The sequence below is a fragment of the Phyllopteryx taeniolatus genome, chromosome 12 (assembly GCF_024500385.1).
Source record: "Phyllopteryx taeniolatus isolate TA_2022b chromosome 12, UOR_Ptae_1.2, whole genome shotgun sequence".
Taxonomy (NCBI): Eukaryota; Metazoa; Chordata; class Actinopteri; order Syngnathiformes; family Syngnathidae; genus Phyllopteryx; species Phyllopteryx taeniolatus.
In genome coordinates, this window is record NC_084513.1 from 3,167,823 (window position 1) to 3,183,165 (window position 15,343).

Below are 15,343 nucleotides of genomic sequence, written 5' to 3' on the forward strand. Positions count from 1 at the left end.
TGAAATTGCTGTAGTGGGACATGGAGGGGGAAAAAAAAGCTTTCAATTACTTTTTTTGTTTGCACTGTGTACTGCAATGGCAGTCGAACGTCTGCTGGATGCATAACCTGTAATTTAAAAAAATACATATGATTACTGGAGAATACTTTTTTTTTGATGACGTGTTTTACTTTTCTTCGTTGAAATCCTAAAAGACATTCCACTCACAGGTTTTGCATTACTGCAAGATGGACGAGCTGGAAATGTAAAATTGAAAACTGGCAACCGATGTTACATAGTAATGTGAACTAGTGGGACTAAATTATGTTCATGTAACAAGGATTGAAGGAGAGTGTTAATGCTAGCTGAAAATGTGTTACCTTCGTCTCAATTATTATCTGGAGGAAGCTCGGGATAAGCTTGGCTGGTTGCCAGGGGATCCAAAAAGAGTTCACTCATCTGACGATTTTTGGCGATAGCTTTGGTGCAAAGGGATCGTCTTGGAGCGTCATCCTTTATCCCCCCGCATGATCTAAGGTGTAATTCATCATTGGGCTGCTTTGGCTCAGTAGGTAGAGTGGGTCATCCAGTGACCGAAGGGTCATTGGTTCAAATCCCGGCTACAACTGGCCGTATGTGGAAGTGTCCTTGGGCAAGACACTGAACCTGAGCAAACTCGGGTTCAGTGTCTTGCCCAAGGACACTTCCGAGTTTTCTCCCAGTGGGCATGGCAGCAGTCGCCCATTGCAGTATGAATGTGTGTGTGAGTGGGTGAATGTGAGGCTTTGTAAAGTGGTCTGGGCACTGTGATTGTGTAGCTCAGAATCAGAATCATCTTTATTTGCCAAGTATGTCCAAAACACACAAGGAATTTGTGAGCGCTATATACTGTGAGTGCAGTCCATTTACCAGTCATTCCTGTCAGGAATATTTTTCTTGCCTTGGCACAATAAGTTTCCAGTACCGAAAGCTTTTTTTTTTTTTTTAGATTTTTTTTCATTTTGTCTTCTCTCTTTTCTGCCATTATGCTTGCTTCTTCTCATTGTCTCCTCCACTCGACCTCCTCCTTCTTCATCTTCTTCTTCAATCTGAGGGAGGGATGTTCACCTCAAGGCATTGTTGCCCTCTATAGGCTGCCATTCCTCATTGCAGTTATCCAGAGGCTTGATGATCACACATAAACTGCGCAAGACCCTCCCCCACCCATCCCCGTTAAAAAATGCTGCTGACGTCTTTAGACGGCATTGGCAGGGAATAGCTCGATTCTGAATGATGTCTTTAGACAGCATTGGCAGGGAATAAATTAAATAGCACCGCTAACCTTTTTGCCATTTATGTAAGCATATTTCAGACTGTACTATTTACTAATAGGCATCATGTGTTAACTTTGCTACTATTTTCCCTAGTTTAGCGAATAAAATCTTATTATTAACGTGTTTTATAGCATTGCTAACATTTTACCTCAATTTGTGTGTTTAATAGCATTATTAGTATACTGTATCTATAGTTTTAGCTTTGTTAACGTGTTCACTAGAATGGCAAGCATTCTATGTTTTAACTTTGTTAGCATTTTCCCAAGTATAGCGACTAAAATGCATTTACTAGTGTGTTTAATAGCATGGCTATCATTTTTTTTAAATAGAACGACTAACCTTATAGCTCTGTTCGGATGTCAACATTATAGCTAATTGCTGACATTTTAGCTTATTCGTAGGTTTCATAGCATGGGTAACATTTTAATTAGTGTCTTCATTAGTATTCACCAGTAAAGCTAATAAAATGTTACTATTAGTGTTTATTTTTTTAGCTTTGTGATCCATGTTTAATAACATGGTTACCAATTTGTTTTGTTAAAAAATATTTTTTTGGTGTGCAATATTTTCTACGTGCCACCACGGATTGGAACACGTTATTGTGGTACATTGCATTCATGGAATAATAATTAAACAGAATAGTTCATCAATCTCCAAAAAACTCAGGGTACGGCCATTTTAGCCATTATCACCCTCTGCTGACGACCAAAATTAACATCACGCCTACCCCCGAGATGGTTACGTACATCACGTGACCAAAACCGGAAAACAGGTTCGCAGACTCTGTGTGTATACTGCGGGTTGCTGGCATGATAGTTTGTACCTGAACTTGCTAAAACGTTCAAACTATCATGTCAGCAACTGCAATATACACAGGGAGTATGCTAAAAACAGGTTTGCAGACTCCCTGCGTATGCTTCCAGTTTGGTCACGTGAGGGGATAGATGTGACATTAATTTCGCCATGATGGTTGCGTACGTCACGTGACCAATCCCGGAAGCAATTTATTAGCATGTTTATATTACATGGTTAACATTTAATATTTGTTAACATGTTCACTCGCATTGCTAACAATTTAACTTTGTTAGCATATTTGATAGCATGGCAAATTATATAACATGTTTGCCTCCCCCAACTCCTCCTTGTAGAGGCTCAGTCGCATCCAGTGTTCGACGTCCCTCTGAAAGCGACATCTGTGACCGTGGGCGAGCGTCTGAGTCTGCGCTGCCACGTCCGCGGCTCACCTCCTCTCATGATCCAGTGGATGAAAGATCGAAAAGAGCTGATGCCATCCGCAACCTCCGCCATCAGCTTCTCTGACGGGACGGCCTGCCTGGAGATCGGCGCGGCGACCCGTCACGATGCCGGCGACTACATCTGCAAGGCGACCAACAATGCTGGAAGCGAGCTGTGCCGCGCTAAAGTCACTGTCAAAGGTAAAAGAGATCATCACTTGTCCCCTGATTACTGCTTAGGTTATTTGTCATTTGTATTATTAAAGAGAAAGAAGCTGTGCCAACTGCTAATCAAGACTGCCACGCTAAAGTCACCATCAGGGGTAAAGAGATGCTCAGGCGAACACTCGGCAGTCATCACGTCTTTTGATACCTGCTTATCCTGTTTTTGTCGATAAATAATAGTTTTTAGGGTTAATACTGTGATAAAATCACCATGAGGGGCAAAAGACAGGACCCATACTCGCTCGCCAGTCATTAAGTGTTTTTCATTTTAGTCATTGACTAGAAAGAAACTGTGCCTCCTCTAATCACGAGTCATGTGCTAAAATCAATCGGCACTCGTCTTTAGTCTTTGGGCTTGGCTTATGTTAGTTGCCTTTTTGTTCATGGAATGAGAAGAAGGAAGAGAAGAAAAAAGGTTATACAGTAGTTCATGCCGTGTTAAAGTGACTGTCACAGGCGACCCGTCGTCAGTCATCTCTGGTCTTAACATTTATGTTGTTTGTTGTTTTTGTCATTGAAGAAAAAGAAGCTGCACCTTCCGACGTTGCCGGAGAGACCGTTCCAGCCAAGAAGCTGGACCAGCTTTTCTTCTTAGAGGAGCCCAAGAGCATACATGTCACCGAGAGTGAGACACCCGCCCTCCTCTTCTTCCTCTTTCAGGGCCAGGCCATTTCCAGCCACTTGAAATTATCTTGAGAGTCAACCAAAAAGTCCACAACATGCATGGGCACCCGCACAATGTAGACCACACATGATTAATAAAATTGCTCCTCCTAAAATTATTCATGATAACCAGCACCTTCAGCAATAAAAATTAACATAATAACTAATAAAACGGGCACTTGCATATGCACAGTCTACAGTACACAGTATGGCTTACAATGAGGCAATGCATGATTAGAACACTCCTTCACAATAGAAATGAACACGACAACTAGAAGTATTTCACAGACCCTGTGGTGTCCCCGCAGAGGGTGCTGCCACCTTCATTGCCAAGGTGGGTGGCGAGCCCATCCCTAGCGTCAAGTGGATGAAGGGCAAGTGGCGACAGCTGACCCAAGGTGGACGCGTCTCTATAGAGCAGATGGGCCAGGAATCCAAACTGGAGATCAGGGAGGTAACCAAGTCGGACTCGGGCCAGTACCGCTGCGTGGCCTCCAACAAGCATGGCGAGATTGAATGCGCTGCAGACCTCCATGTAGATGAGAAAAAGGCGGCCGCCCAGCTTGAAGGAGACCTGAGAGCCAAGCTTAAGAAGTCAGTCAGTGGGCCGGCGGTGCCCCCGTTCGGGACTGAGAACTCCACTGTTTTAACCTGAACCTTCTATGTGTCCCCAGGACACCATCCAAGCAGAAGAGTCCCGAGGCAGAGAAGGATATTGACATCGTAGAGCTGCTGAGAAACGTGGACCCCAAGGAATACGAGAAGTACGCCCGCATGTATGGCATCACTGACTACCGGGGCCTCCTGCAGGCCATTGAGCAGCTCAAGCAGGAGAAGGGGGAGGAAACTGGAAGACCAGTAAGAGACACCGCCCGCATGTCATCTACTGCCTACATCGGTCCACGTGTAAGTGGTGATTGTGGCCCTTGTGGTTGATAGGAACTGGAACGTACACCCAGAGAGGTGGATGAGGACATGGCCAGGCTGGTGGCTGACCTGCAGAAGAGGATGGAGCGGACAGAGGTCAGTAGTAGTCCATAGTCTTTAGTCCACAGTTCATAGCCCACAGTCAGTCGTCCAAAGTCCTTAGTTTATAGTCATTAGTCCACAGTCTACAGTCCATAGTTCATAGTTCACAGCCCACTATCCGTAGTCTATAATCCATAGTCCATAGCCCACAGTCCAAAGCACACATCCCACAGTTCATAGACCACACACCATAGATCATAGTCTACAGTTTATAATTCTTAGTCTGTAGTCCACACTCTGTAGGACATAGTCCACAGCCCATAGTTCATAGTGCATAGCCTATAGTCTGTAGTCCAAACGAATTCTGCAATGTCCTCTTGTCAGTCATTGAGCCCATGACGGTTCTGAAGGACATATGTGATCGATCCATAGTTCATAGTCTATACTCCCGTCCACAGCTCATAGTCAATAATCCCTAATCCATAATCTATAGCCCACAGTCCATAGTCCATAGTTCATATTTAATAGCCCACAGTCCATAGTGCATTGCTCATACTCCACAGTCTATAGTCTATAGTTAAACCAAATTCTGCCATGTCCTCTTGTCTGTCTTTTAGCTCGTAACCGTTCTGAAGGACATCTGTGATCAGTCCATAGTTCATAGTCTATACTCCAGTCGATAGCCCATAGTCAAATTGTCCCGAGTTCATAGCCCACAGTCCGTAGTTCATATTCAATAGCCCACACTCCATAGTGCATAGTCCATAGTCGTAATCCAAACATAATCTGCCATGTCCTTTTTGTCCGTCTTTTAGCATATGAAAGTTCTGAAGGATCTCTGTGATCAGTCCATGGTTCATAGCTCATAGTCCAAAGTACATAGCCTTCATTCCATAGTCCAACCATATGTCTGACATGTCCTTTTGTCTTTCCTTTAGCCCATGGCCATTCTGAAGGATATATGTGATCAGGCCATAATTTATAGACCATACTCCAGTCCATAGCCCATATTCAATAGTCGACAGTCCATAGTTCATAGGCATATCCTACAGTCCATAGTGCATACGTCATAGTCCTAGTCTAAACGTATTCTGCCATGTCCTATTTTCGGGCATTTAGCCGGTGACCATGCTGAAGGACATCTGTGATCACTCTGTAGTCTGTAATTTATACTCCATAGTTCATCCTCCAAATGTATCTCTAATGTGTCCTCTTGTCTGTCCCTTTAGCCCGTAACCGTGCTAAAGGACATCTGCGACCAGTCCGTCCTGGTTGATGAGGAGGCTTTGTTTGAGTGTGAGGTGAAGATCAACTACCCTGAGATCATCCTGTCCTGGTACAAGGGCACCCAGAAACTGGACACTAGCCCCAAGTACCACATCAGTGTTAGTGGAGAGCGCCACCTACTGAGTGTTAAGGGGTGCCAACTCGCAGACCAGGGCAACTACCGGGTGGTGTGCGGACCTCACATCTCCAGCGCCAAGCTCACCGTCACTGGTCAGTACTGCACAGCACCTTTATTACTAGTAGGGCAGAGGGTCAGTACTGTCCTTAAAACTTGTTTATACTCGCACGGGCGGCAACCTCGCTGACGTCACTGTGGCTATCCCGCGCGCAGTTTGCCTTTATACTCGAGTGTAACCCACTCCCGTTGTTTTGAAAATGTGCTGCAGTTCTCCTCCAAGTCGGATAGCATAATGCTGGGATTTTCCGGCCACCAGTGTCCCCACTCCTCCCGCCTATTATCCTCTTCATGCTGACTTATTTGTCCCTCATGAGTTTCCACCCTCACTGGCACTCTAAACACCTCTAAACCTACCACCGCGGAAATTTTACGCCAGGAGTTCGCTGACATTTGTGCATCTGCCAGCATCATAAAGATGCACATATTTGTGCACCTCCTCACACAGCCTCTCCTCAATCAGTTCCATGTTTTGAATTTTAAAGATGACGGTATTGAGGAACCAAAGGGAAAGCTGAGTACGTCATCATAGCGTGTAACTAAAACGGACAAATCACGAGAGATGATTTCCGCGGTATTCTGTGCACAGTGAAAATTTGTGCTGTGTGCGTATCAAGTGTCGCGAGCGCGGGAGTATAAAGAGGCCTTTTGTCCACAGCCCTCAGTCCATAGTCGGTAGCCCATTGTCCATAGTCAATTATCCTCTGTCCATTGTCCAAGGTCTATATCCCACAGTTTATAGTCAATAGCCCATAGTCCGTAGTGCTTAGTGCACAGTCCATTGTACATAGTTTGTAGTCCAAAGACCATAGCCCGTAGCCCATAGTCTATGGTTCATAGCCCACACTTTATAGTCTATAATTCACAGCCCATTGTAGGGCTGCACGATATTGGAAAAAAATGACATTGCGATTTTTTTTTTTAGACCTGCAATATGTAATGCGATGTGAAATAATACAGGGTAAGTGTTGGAAAAGTTCACCGGTCCAAAAATAAACAAGTTCATAGTAGTTGTTTTTTCAATTTGTTGCTGATGGGCTATTACCCTCAAATTACTGGCATTTCATTTCGCCATTTTGCCACCCATTCAGTCCACACTAGTAGCCAGCTGCAGTTTTCGCCCTACAATCTCAAAAACATGAGGATGAACTTATTGCTTGAATGATGTTTTTTAAAATAGGGAATTAAAACAAAAGCAGGACTTTTGTTGTTAATGTTGACATTGATAACTTTGCATTCCTCGCTGCTCTGGCTAACTAGATTAGCAAAATAATTTATCTGCCCTGGTTGACTAGATTAGCAAAATAATTGATGTTATAATAGAAAACAGAATAATTGCCATACTATCGCAGTGTGATCATACAGTTTTAACTAAAGCATTCTGATACAAATAATAATTTTCGTAGTAATCCATTTTTATAATTATGTACTGTATTAAAAAATAACACATTCCCTCCCATTTACGCAGTGTCACTGAACGCACCTTGCGCTCTCACGCAGCTGCCGTGTGCCTGCCTATTTTTATTCTGAAGCGCAAAATAGGAAATGCAGCAGGAGTACATTCTTTCTATTAGCATGTCCAAACGGGTCCACTGCTGGTCACTTTTAATATTAGTTGATTCACTGTATATTCCAGCAGACGCTGTGATGCGAGTATTTCGCACACGTACATCGCAATGACGATGCTCAAACAAAATATCGTGGAGCCCGAGCCCATAGCCCATAGTGCCGAGTCCACAGTCAATACATTATAGTTCATACTACACGGTCTATAGCCCACAGTTTATACTTCATAGTTCACAGTCCATAGTCCAAGGTCTATTGCCCACAGTTTAAAGTCCATAGTTCATAGTCCATACTTTAGTTTATTCACATGTCAAGCAAGGAATACAGCTGCATGCACATCAGCACAGGATGTTCAAGACCTGAGGACCGTGGCACACCACACTTAGGCTGGTGGCTTTTAGCCTTCGCTTTTCCCAAGAGATGTAATCTTTTTGCCTAGTATTGTGTGCATGTGGAGAGTAGCTGATCGGGAGGAGCTCACTGAGTTTGGAATTTAGATTATTTATTACTTGGTACATTGTACATGCATTTTGATGAGTAATCAGTTTGGAAAGTCTTAAAATTCCATGGCGACGAAAGAGTGGACCAGTGGGAGCATTGAAATCAGACCAGGAGAGAGCACGTACCTTTCTTTTGCTTTTTGTATGGTTAGGAAATGTGTTGCACCAGATGACATTACAGTAATTCAGGTGAGGTTCAAAGAGAGTTTTGTATAATGTACTGTAATATCTCAGTTTAGTTTTTTTTTTTAACAAGGGCAGCAATATGACTTTTAAAGTTTGTTTCATCCAGGTTAATTCCCAGAAATATAGTGGTGGCTATGCTCGTTATAGCCTGTCCATCAATTTCAAGGTGTATGTTCTCAGCATAGGCTTGTTTTTGGCATGTACAAAAAAATAATGTGATTAGTTTGGAGTAGGCAGCACGGTGGATACGGGTTAGCACATATGCCTCACAGTTCTGAGGACCAGGGTTCAAATCCCGGCCTCGCCTGTGTGGAGTTTGCATGTTCTCCCCGTGCCTGCGTGGGTTTTCTCCGGGTACTCCGCTTTCGTCCCACATCCCAAAAACATGCGTGGTAGGTTGAGTGAAGACTCTAAATTCCCCATCGGTGTGAATATAGTGCAAATGGTTGTTTGTTTCTATGTGCCCTGTGATTGGCAGTTCCGGGTGTACCCCGCCTCTCGCCTAAAGATAGCTGGCATGGGCTCCAGCACGCCCGGAGGATAAGTGATACAGAAAATGGATGGATAGTTTTGAGAACATTTAAGGAAAGTTTGTTACATTTGAACCACTTGTCAGTTTCAGAGGTTCTTTATTTATACTTTGTTGTAGTTCAAGTAGGCTCTTGTGCGCCAAGGACGGATTTGTATCATCCACAAACAAAACCTTGTGCAACACTTTTGCGGATTTGACAAAGTCATTGATGTACAGAATAAAAAGAAGCGGTCCCAAAATGGACCCCTGTGAAACCCCTTGTTTAATTGTTTAATTTCATCCATCCATCCATTTTCCATACCGCTTATCCTCACTAGGGTCGCGGGCATTTGTTTCATTTGTTGATTAGTATTCTTTCCCATATACATATTGTGCCCTTCCATATAGGTAACTGCTAAACCAGTCCAATGCTAGATCTCTATTGCCATAGTGCTGCAGTTTCCTAATCAGGATGTCGATATTGATTGTATCAGAGGCCTTTGACAAGTCCAAGAAAAATCCTACTCTCTGCCATCAACTGCAACATTAATTTTTGAACAAGATCAAGTATTGCCAAACAGGTGGTATTATCCTTCCTGAAGCCGTACTGAGATGCAACTATGATAGTCAGTTTATTTAGATAACTGTTAAGGCTATTGTTCACAGTCTTAGTCCATATTACTGACCCAAGCCACCACGTTTTTGATTCTTCCAGAGGTTGTGGTGGAGACACACCTTCAGGACACATCTGGTAAGGAAGGACAGTCATGTACTTTGACTTGTCAGTTGTCCATCCCCAACGCGGAGGCACAGTGGTTTAAGAATGGTCAGCAGTTAGATACCATGGGGGGCAGGTTCAAGTCTGAGGTCAAACACAAGCTCCAGAAGCTTCATATCAAGGACCTGAAGCCTGAAGACAAGGGCCGCTATACCTGCAGGTACCTGCACCTACAGTCCTCGGCGGACCTCTGGGTGGAAGGTTGGTACCTTGTCCAAAAACCTTCTGGATGATCTTGACTAACCTCTTCTTACCACCCTCCCCATCACCATCATCATCATCATCATCATTATTACCACTACATCATCATCATCAACATGTTTCCCGGGCTAATCTCGAACTCGTCCTCATTCTCTGTCATCTTTTCTCTCTCATGGAATGTTCTCATTTTACCTCAATGCTTGTCCTCCCTCTTGGACTCAATCAGTCCACCACCCTAACACGGGTCCTTCCTAATGCCAGTGTGGCTGTTTCCCTCGCTTGGAATCTGTCAGTCCACCACACTAACGACGCTCCCCCGCTGACCCTCTGTTCATCCCTCATGTCTCCAAAAACATTCACATCATCATCCCATCACCTCACTTTTCCTCCCTCTTGTACTCCATCAGTCCACAACCCTAATGCGGGTGCCTCCTAGCCCCAGTGTGGATGTTGTTGTCCTTCACTTGGAATCCGTCTCCCGACTAACCTTTCGTTTGTACCTCCTCTCTCATTCACTCATGCTCAACACACTCACTATCATCTCATTCTCTCGTGTGTCCTCCCTCTTGGCATCTGTCTGTCCGCATTCCTAATGACGGTCCCTCCAAACTTCACGGTCATCCCCTTTTCTCTCACAGAACATTCGAACTATCATCTTTCTATGACGGTCCCTTCTAACTCCCCGATATGGATGTTGTCCCTCGCTGGGCCTCGCGCCACCCTCTCACCCGCTGGCATCTTTGTCTCTTGTAGCCGAGCAAATTCATTTCACCAAGCGCATCCACAACGTGGAGGTGAACGAGCGTCAGGCAGCCACCTTTGAGTGTGAGGTGTCCTTCGACAACGCAGTGGTATCCTGGTACAAGGATACATGGGAGCTGAGGGAAAGCCCAAAATACAACTTCCGCAGCGAGGGCCGGAGACATTTCATGGTCATCCGAAACGTGAGCGTGGACGATGAAGGTGCGTAGTAGTATGCTGCCCCAGGCCCCCCCCCCAGACCCCTCCTCCCACATCCTGGCACATTTGGGTGTTTTTGATGACCACCAACCAGTGACTCCTCTCATGTAGGGGTGTACTCGGTGATTGTGAGGTTGGAGCCCCGTGGAGAAGCTAAGAGCAGTGCGGAGCTATATTTGTCTGGCAAAGGTACTATGGCGCCACCTTTGACCGCCCTTGGATTGACACTCTTGTTGTGTTTAACACCACCTTCTTCTTCTTCGCCCCCCTTTTTGCAGAGATCCAATTAGCCACGGTTCCCTTTGGTGAGTACTTTCTTTTGTAGAAGACAAAATCCTGGTCTTTAGCCATCATTCAAAGTTGATCAAAGGACTCAAACACATGGCTGGCATCTTGAAGTGACACAAGCCGTGTTACGCTGCAAACACGGTCAGCGGTTCAGTGCCCCACTGATTGACAGGCAATAACCCTTAGTCAAGCTGGGATTGGCTCACGATGTGGAAGGCTAACCTGTGAGCTCAGAGAAATACACAAGCTTTCATGACTAATAATGATTTCAATCCATCCGTCCATTTTCCATACCACTTATCCTCATTAGGGCCGAGGGTGTGCCAGAGCCTATCCTAGCTGACTCTGGGTGAGAGGTGGGGTACACCTTGAACTGGTCGCCAGCTAATCGCAGGCCACATATATACAAACAACCATTCATACTCACATACACACCTATGGGCAATTTAGAGTCTTCAATTAACTACCATGCATGTTTTGGGGATGTGGGAGGTAACCGGAGTCCCCAGAGAAAACCCACGGGGGGAACATGCAAACTCCACACAGGGTAGGCCGGATTTGAACCCGGGTCCTCAGAACTGTGACTTTAACCAACTTTAATGACTTGATGAATTCATGTTATGAACCCATGATCTAGATAGTGAATAAATGAATGTACAAACCCCAATCCCAATGAAGTTGGGACGTATAAAACATAAATAATAACAGAATATGATTTTGCAAATCCTTTTCAACCTATATTCAATCGAATATGCTGCAAAGACAAGATATTTAATGTTTAAACTGATTAATGTTATTGTTTGTTTGTTTTTTGGGGTGGGAAGTGCGTATTTTCTCATTTTTAATTTGAACAATCATATCAGAATCAGAATCATCTTTATTTGCCAAGTATGTCCAAAACACACAAGGAATTTGTCTCCAGTAGTTGGAGCCGCTCTAGTACAACAGACAGTCAATTTACAGAACACTTTAGAGAAATAAAGAAATTGACAAAAAACAATTGTGCAAAAAGATGCAGAGTCCTCTAGCACTTAGAGCAGTTCGAATGACTAATATCGCAATAGTCCGGTGCAATGACCATTGTGCAAAGGGCGCTGAGACTTTAAGGAGTGTATGGGGTTTAAAGTGACGAGTAGTGCGATAATCTGGGACAATGGTTGTGTAAGTGTTACGGATACTCCTCAATCAGTGTGCAAATGGAGCAGATGCTACTCTGGCATGAGTGGCCAGTATATGCTAATAGTGCAGCATGGCGAGACAACTACAGCAAGTGCACGAGTAATACATAATTGGCCCCACAGAAATGTGACAACGAACTCAAGTCAAAAAATATTGTTCCAGAAAAGCTGGGACAGAGGCAAGAAAAGACTGGGAAAGTTGAGGAATGCTAAAAAAATACCTGTCTGGAACATTCAACAGGTAAACAGGTTATCGGAAACAGCTGGCTGTCATGATTGGATATATAAGGAGTAGCCCCGAAAGGCTCAGTTGTTCAAAAGCAAGGATGGGGCAAGGTTCACCACCTTGTAAACAACTGTGTGAACAAAAAGTCCAATAGTTTATGAACGTTTCTCAACTTAAACTGCCAGTCCATAATATCATCAAAGGATTCAGAGAATTTGAAGAAATCTCTGCACGTAAGCAGCCAGGCCAAAAACCAACATCGACTGCCCATGACCGTCGATGCCTCCAGCGGCACTGTATTAAAAACTGGCATCATTGTGGAAAGGATATTGCCATGTTGACTCAGGAACACTTCAGAAAACCATTGTCAGTTAACACAGTTTGTTGCTACGCGTACAAATGCAAGCTAAAACTCTACCATGCAAAGTGCAAGCCATATATCAACAACTCCCAGAAATGCTGCCGGTTTCTGTTGGCCCAAGCCCATCTGAGATGGACTGACACAAAGTGGAAACGTGTGCTGTGGTCTGACCAGTCCACATTTCATATTGTTTTGGGAAATCATACATGTCGTGTCCTCTGGCCAAAGAGTGAAATTGTGAATTGTTATCAGCCCAAAGTTCAAAAGCCAGCATTTGTGATGGTATGGTAGTGTGTTAGTGCGCATGGCATAGGTAACTTGTACATCTGTGAAGGGACCATTAATGCTGAAAATAAGATATAGGTTTTGGAGCAACATACTTTCTGCTGCCATCCAAGCAATGTCTTTTTCAGGGATGTCTCTACGTATTTCAGTAAGACAAAATTCCAAGCCAAATTCCGCACGTGTTACAAGTATGGCTTTGTAGTAAAAGAGTGCAGGTACTCGACTGGCCTGCCAGCAGTCCAGACCTCTCCCATTGAAAATGTATGGCACACAATTAAGCACAAAAAGAGACCCTGGATTGTTGAGCAACTGAAGTTGTACATCAAGCAAGAATGGGTAAGAATTTCACCTACAACGCTTCAACAATTATTGTCGTCAGTTCCCAAATGGTCAACACCCAAACACAGTGGTAACCATGCCCTTGTTCCAGCATTTTTTGGAACTTGTTGCAGGCATCAAATTCAAAATGAGTAACTATTAGCAAATAATAATAATAATAATAAAGTTTATCAGTTTAAACATTAAATACAGTATATTGTCTCTGGAGTGTATTCAATTGAATATAGGCTGAAAAGGATTTGCAAAACATTGTATTTTTTTTATATACGTTTTACATAACGTCCCAACTTCATTGTAATTGAGGTGTGAAATTGAGCACATGATGTAGGTAATGAATAAATTATTGAGTGTTATGAATACATGATGTAGGTAATGAATGAATGTGCTAAGAACACAAGATTTAAACTGGATGAATTTCATTCATTAATTCATCAAACCATTTAGTCATTAATTCATTTAACGAATGAATGATTGAGTATACATGTGATGCAGATAATGAATACATTAACAAGTATTATTGAACACATGCTGTAGGTCATGAATTAATGAATGAGTGTGCTATCAAGACATGATGTAGATAATAGATGAATTAATGAGTGTTATGAACACAGGATGTAGATGCTTATAATGAACAAATATGTTGTTGTGTAGATGTAAAAGACGCTCCCGTGGAGAGGCCTGAAGCACCTTCGTCAGTGGACATTCAAGGTAAGACGGAGAACTCCACACCATTTTTGCATATAGCATATACAGTGAACCCCCCACCTATTTATGGCTCAGCATTCACAAATTCGGATAGCCACTGATTTTTGTTGTTGTTTTGGAGCCATTATTCACTTAAATTCTCTTTTTGTGCTGAGGCCAAAGAAATAAAAGTACTACTTTGGCGCCGTCTGGTGGAATCTTGGTGTTGTTAGGTTGAATTCATAATTGGTAGTGTTCCTTTGTCCGCCTTTGAGATGTCCTAATTTGTTGGCGATCCGTGCATGCAACTAGTGCACCGTCAAAGTGAAAGTATGTTTCTGCTTCTTTTCCGATACAGCTACTATTATCCCCTGTAGCTTATTGTGCCAACAATATGATTGTATTCCCTAATAATTCTTATTGTGTGTAAATGCTAAAAGGCGAGTTTGATGACTTGATACCATTACTGTAAAGTGCTAGTGCACATATTTTTTTGTCCATGTTTAATGTCATGCCAGTTTGTGCTAGTGTGTCATTTAGGCTAATGCTAGGTAATACTACTGAGGAGCCTCATGTGACGGTGGTTTGTGTTGAAAAATGTAACTACTGAATACTGTCGTTGTGTTGCATTGGTTCATGATTGTGAATGATTTGATGCTTTATGGTCCTCTCCACTTTAAGCGCTTTGCCGCCATTTTTTTGGCAATTCCTTGGCAGCCCCTATCCCCACGTGAACAGTGGGTGTTTCACTGTATAACAAACTATAAGAAATAACTAATATATTTATTGAGGATAAGGTCAGCATGTGTTTATGATCCAACAGAGATAAAGTGTGTACTTTGTCTTTTTTTCAAGAATCTGCTGAGTTTGATCATTATGAGGAAGAAATTGAGCATACAGGTATTAATTCACACTTTTGTCCTCATCATCAGTCATTTTCATATTTCACTTCATTCATAGCATATTCATACTTGACACCGTCTATTATACATGCTTCTAATTTGGTAGCAATGGGACAAAATCTCAAGGAGGACTTCATTTTTGAAGGAAGCCTGGAAAATATCAATATAACCCTAAAATGTTTGCTTCTCGTGTTTTTCAGGCATGGCTTGTTGAAACTCTTTTTGTGGCTCTATTGATTGCCAAATTTCACTTTGCTAAGTCAAAGTGGTGTCAGGAGCTGAATTTTCAAAAGTTTGTTTTTGAAGGACCCCAAACAAAATAAGCCTAAAATGGATGCTTCAAATAAGAATGGCCGACTTCCTGTGTTTTTTGGGGCATGGCTTCTAGAGACTTTTTTGTGGGTCTACTCAAGATAAACATCCATCCATCCATCCATCCATTTTTTGAGCCGCTTCTCCTCACTAGGGTCGCGGGCGTGCTGGAGCCTATCCCAGCTATCATCGGGCAGGAGGCGGGGTACACCCTGAACTG

General features: G+C 43.2%; 1 protein-coding gene and 1 long non-coding RNA gene across 10 annotated transcripts in view; one reads left to right on the forward strand and one right to left on the reverse strand.

Annotated features, from left to right (window-relative positions):
- Window positions 1-15,343, forward strand: part of ttn.2 (titin, tandem duplicate 2) — a 258,645-nt gene that overhangs the window by 90,443 nt on the left and 152,859 nt on the right. For all 9 annotated transcript variants that reach the window (XM_061791839.1, XM_061791840.1, XM_061791846.1 and 6 more), the window contains exons 77-88: window positions 2,441-2,728; window positions 3,273-3,377; window positions 3,724-4,009; window positions 4,090-4,273; window positions 4,355-4,438; window positions 5,614-5,881; window positions 9,325-9,588; window positions 10,342-10,551; window positions 10,660-10,737; window positions 10,827-10,853; window positions 13,877-13,933; window positions 14,765-14,809. In XM_061791839.1, the coding sequence (XP_061647823.1) occupies window positions 2,441-2,728; window positions 3,273-3,377; window positions 3,724-4,009; window positions 4,090-4,273; window positions 4,355-4,438; window positions 5,614-5,881; window positions 9,325-9,588; window positions 10,342-10,551; window positions 10,660-10,737; window positions 10,827-10,853; window positions 13,877-13,933; window positions 14,765-14,809 (1,896 nt within the window). The remainder of the gene's footprint in view (window positions 1-2,440; window positions 2,729-3,272; window positions 3,378-3,723; window positions 4,010-4,089; window positions 4,274-4,354; window positions 4,439-5,613; window positions 5,882-9,324; window positions 9,589-10,341; window positions 10,552-10,659; window positions 10,738-10,826; window positions 10,854-13,876; window positions 13,934-14,764; window positions 14,810-15,343) is intronic.
- LOC133486532 (uncharacterized) overlaps window positions 1-15,343 on the reverse strand; it is a 34,779-nt gene that overhangs the window by 1,330 nt on the left and 18,106 nt on the right. Inside the window, exon 2 of the long non-coding RNA XR_009791055.1 lies at window positions 51-107. This is a non-coding gene — a long non-coding RNA (uncharacterized LOC133486532). The remainder of the gene's footprint in view (window positions 1-50; window positions 108-15,343) is intronic.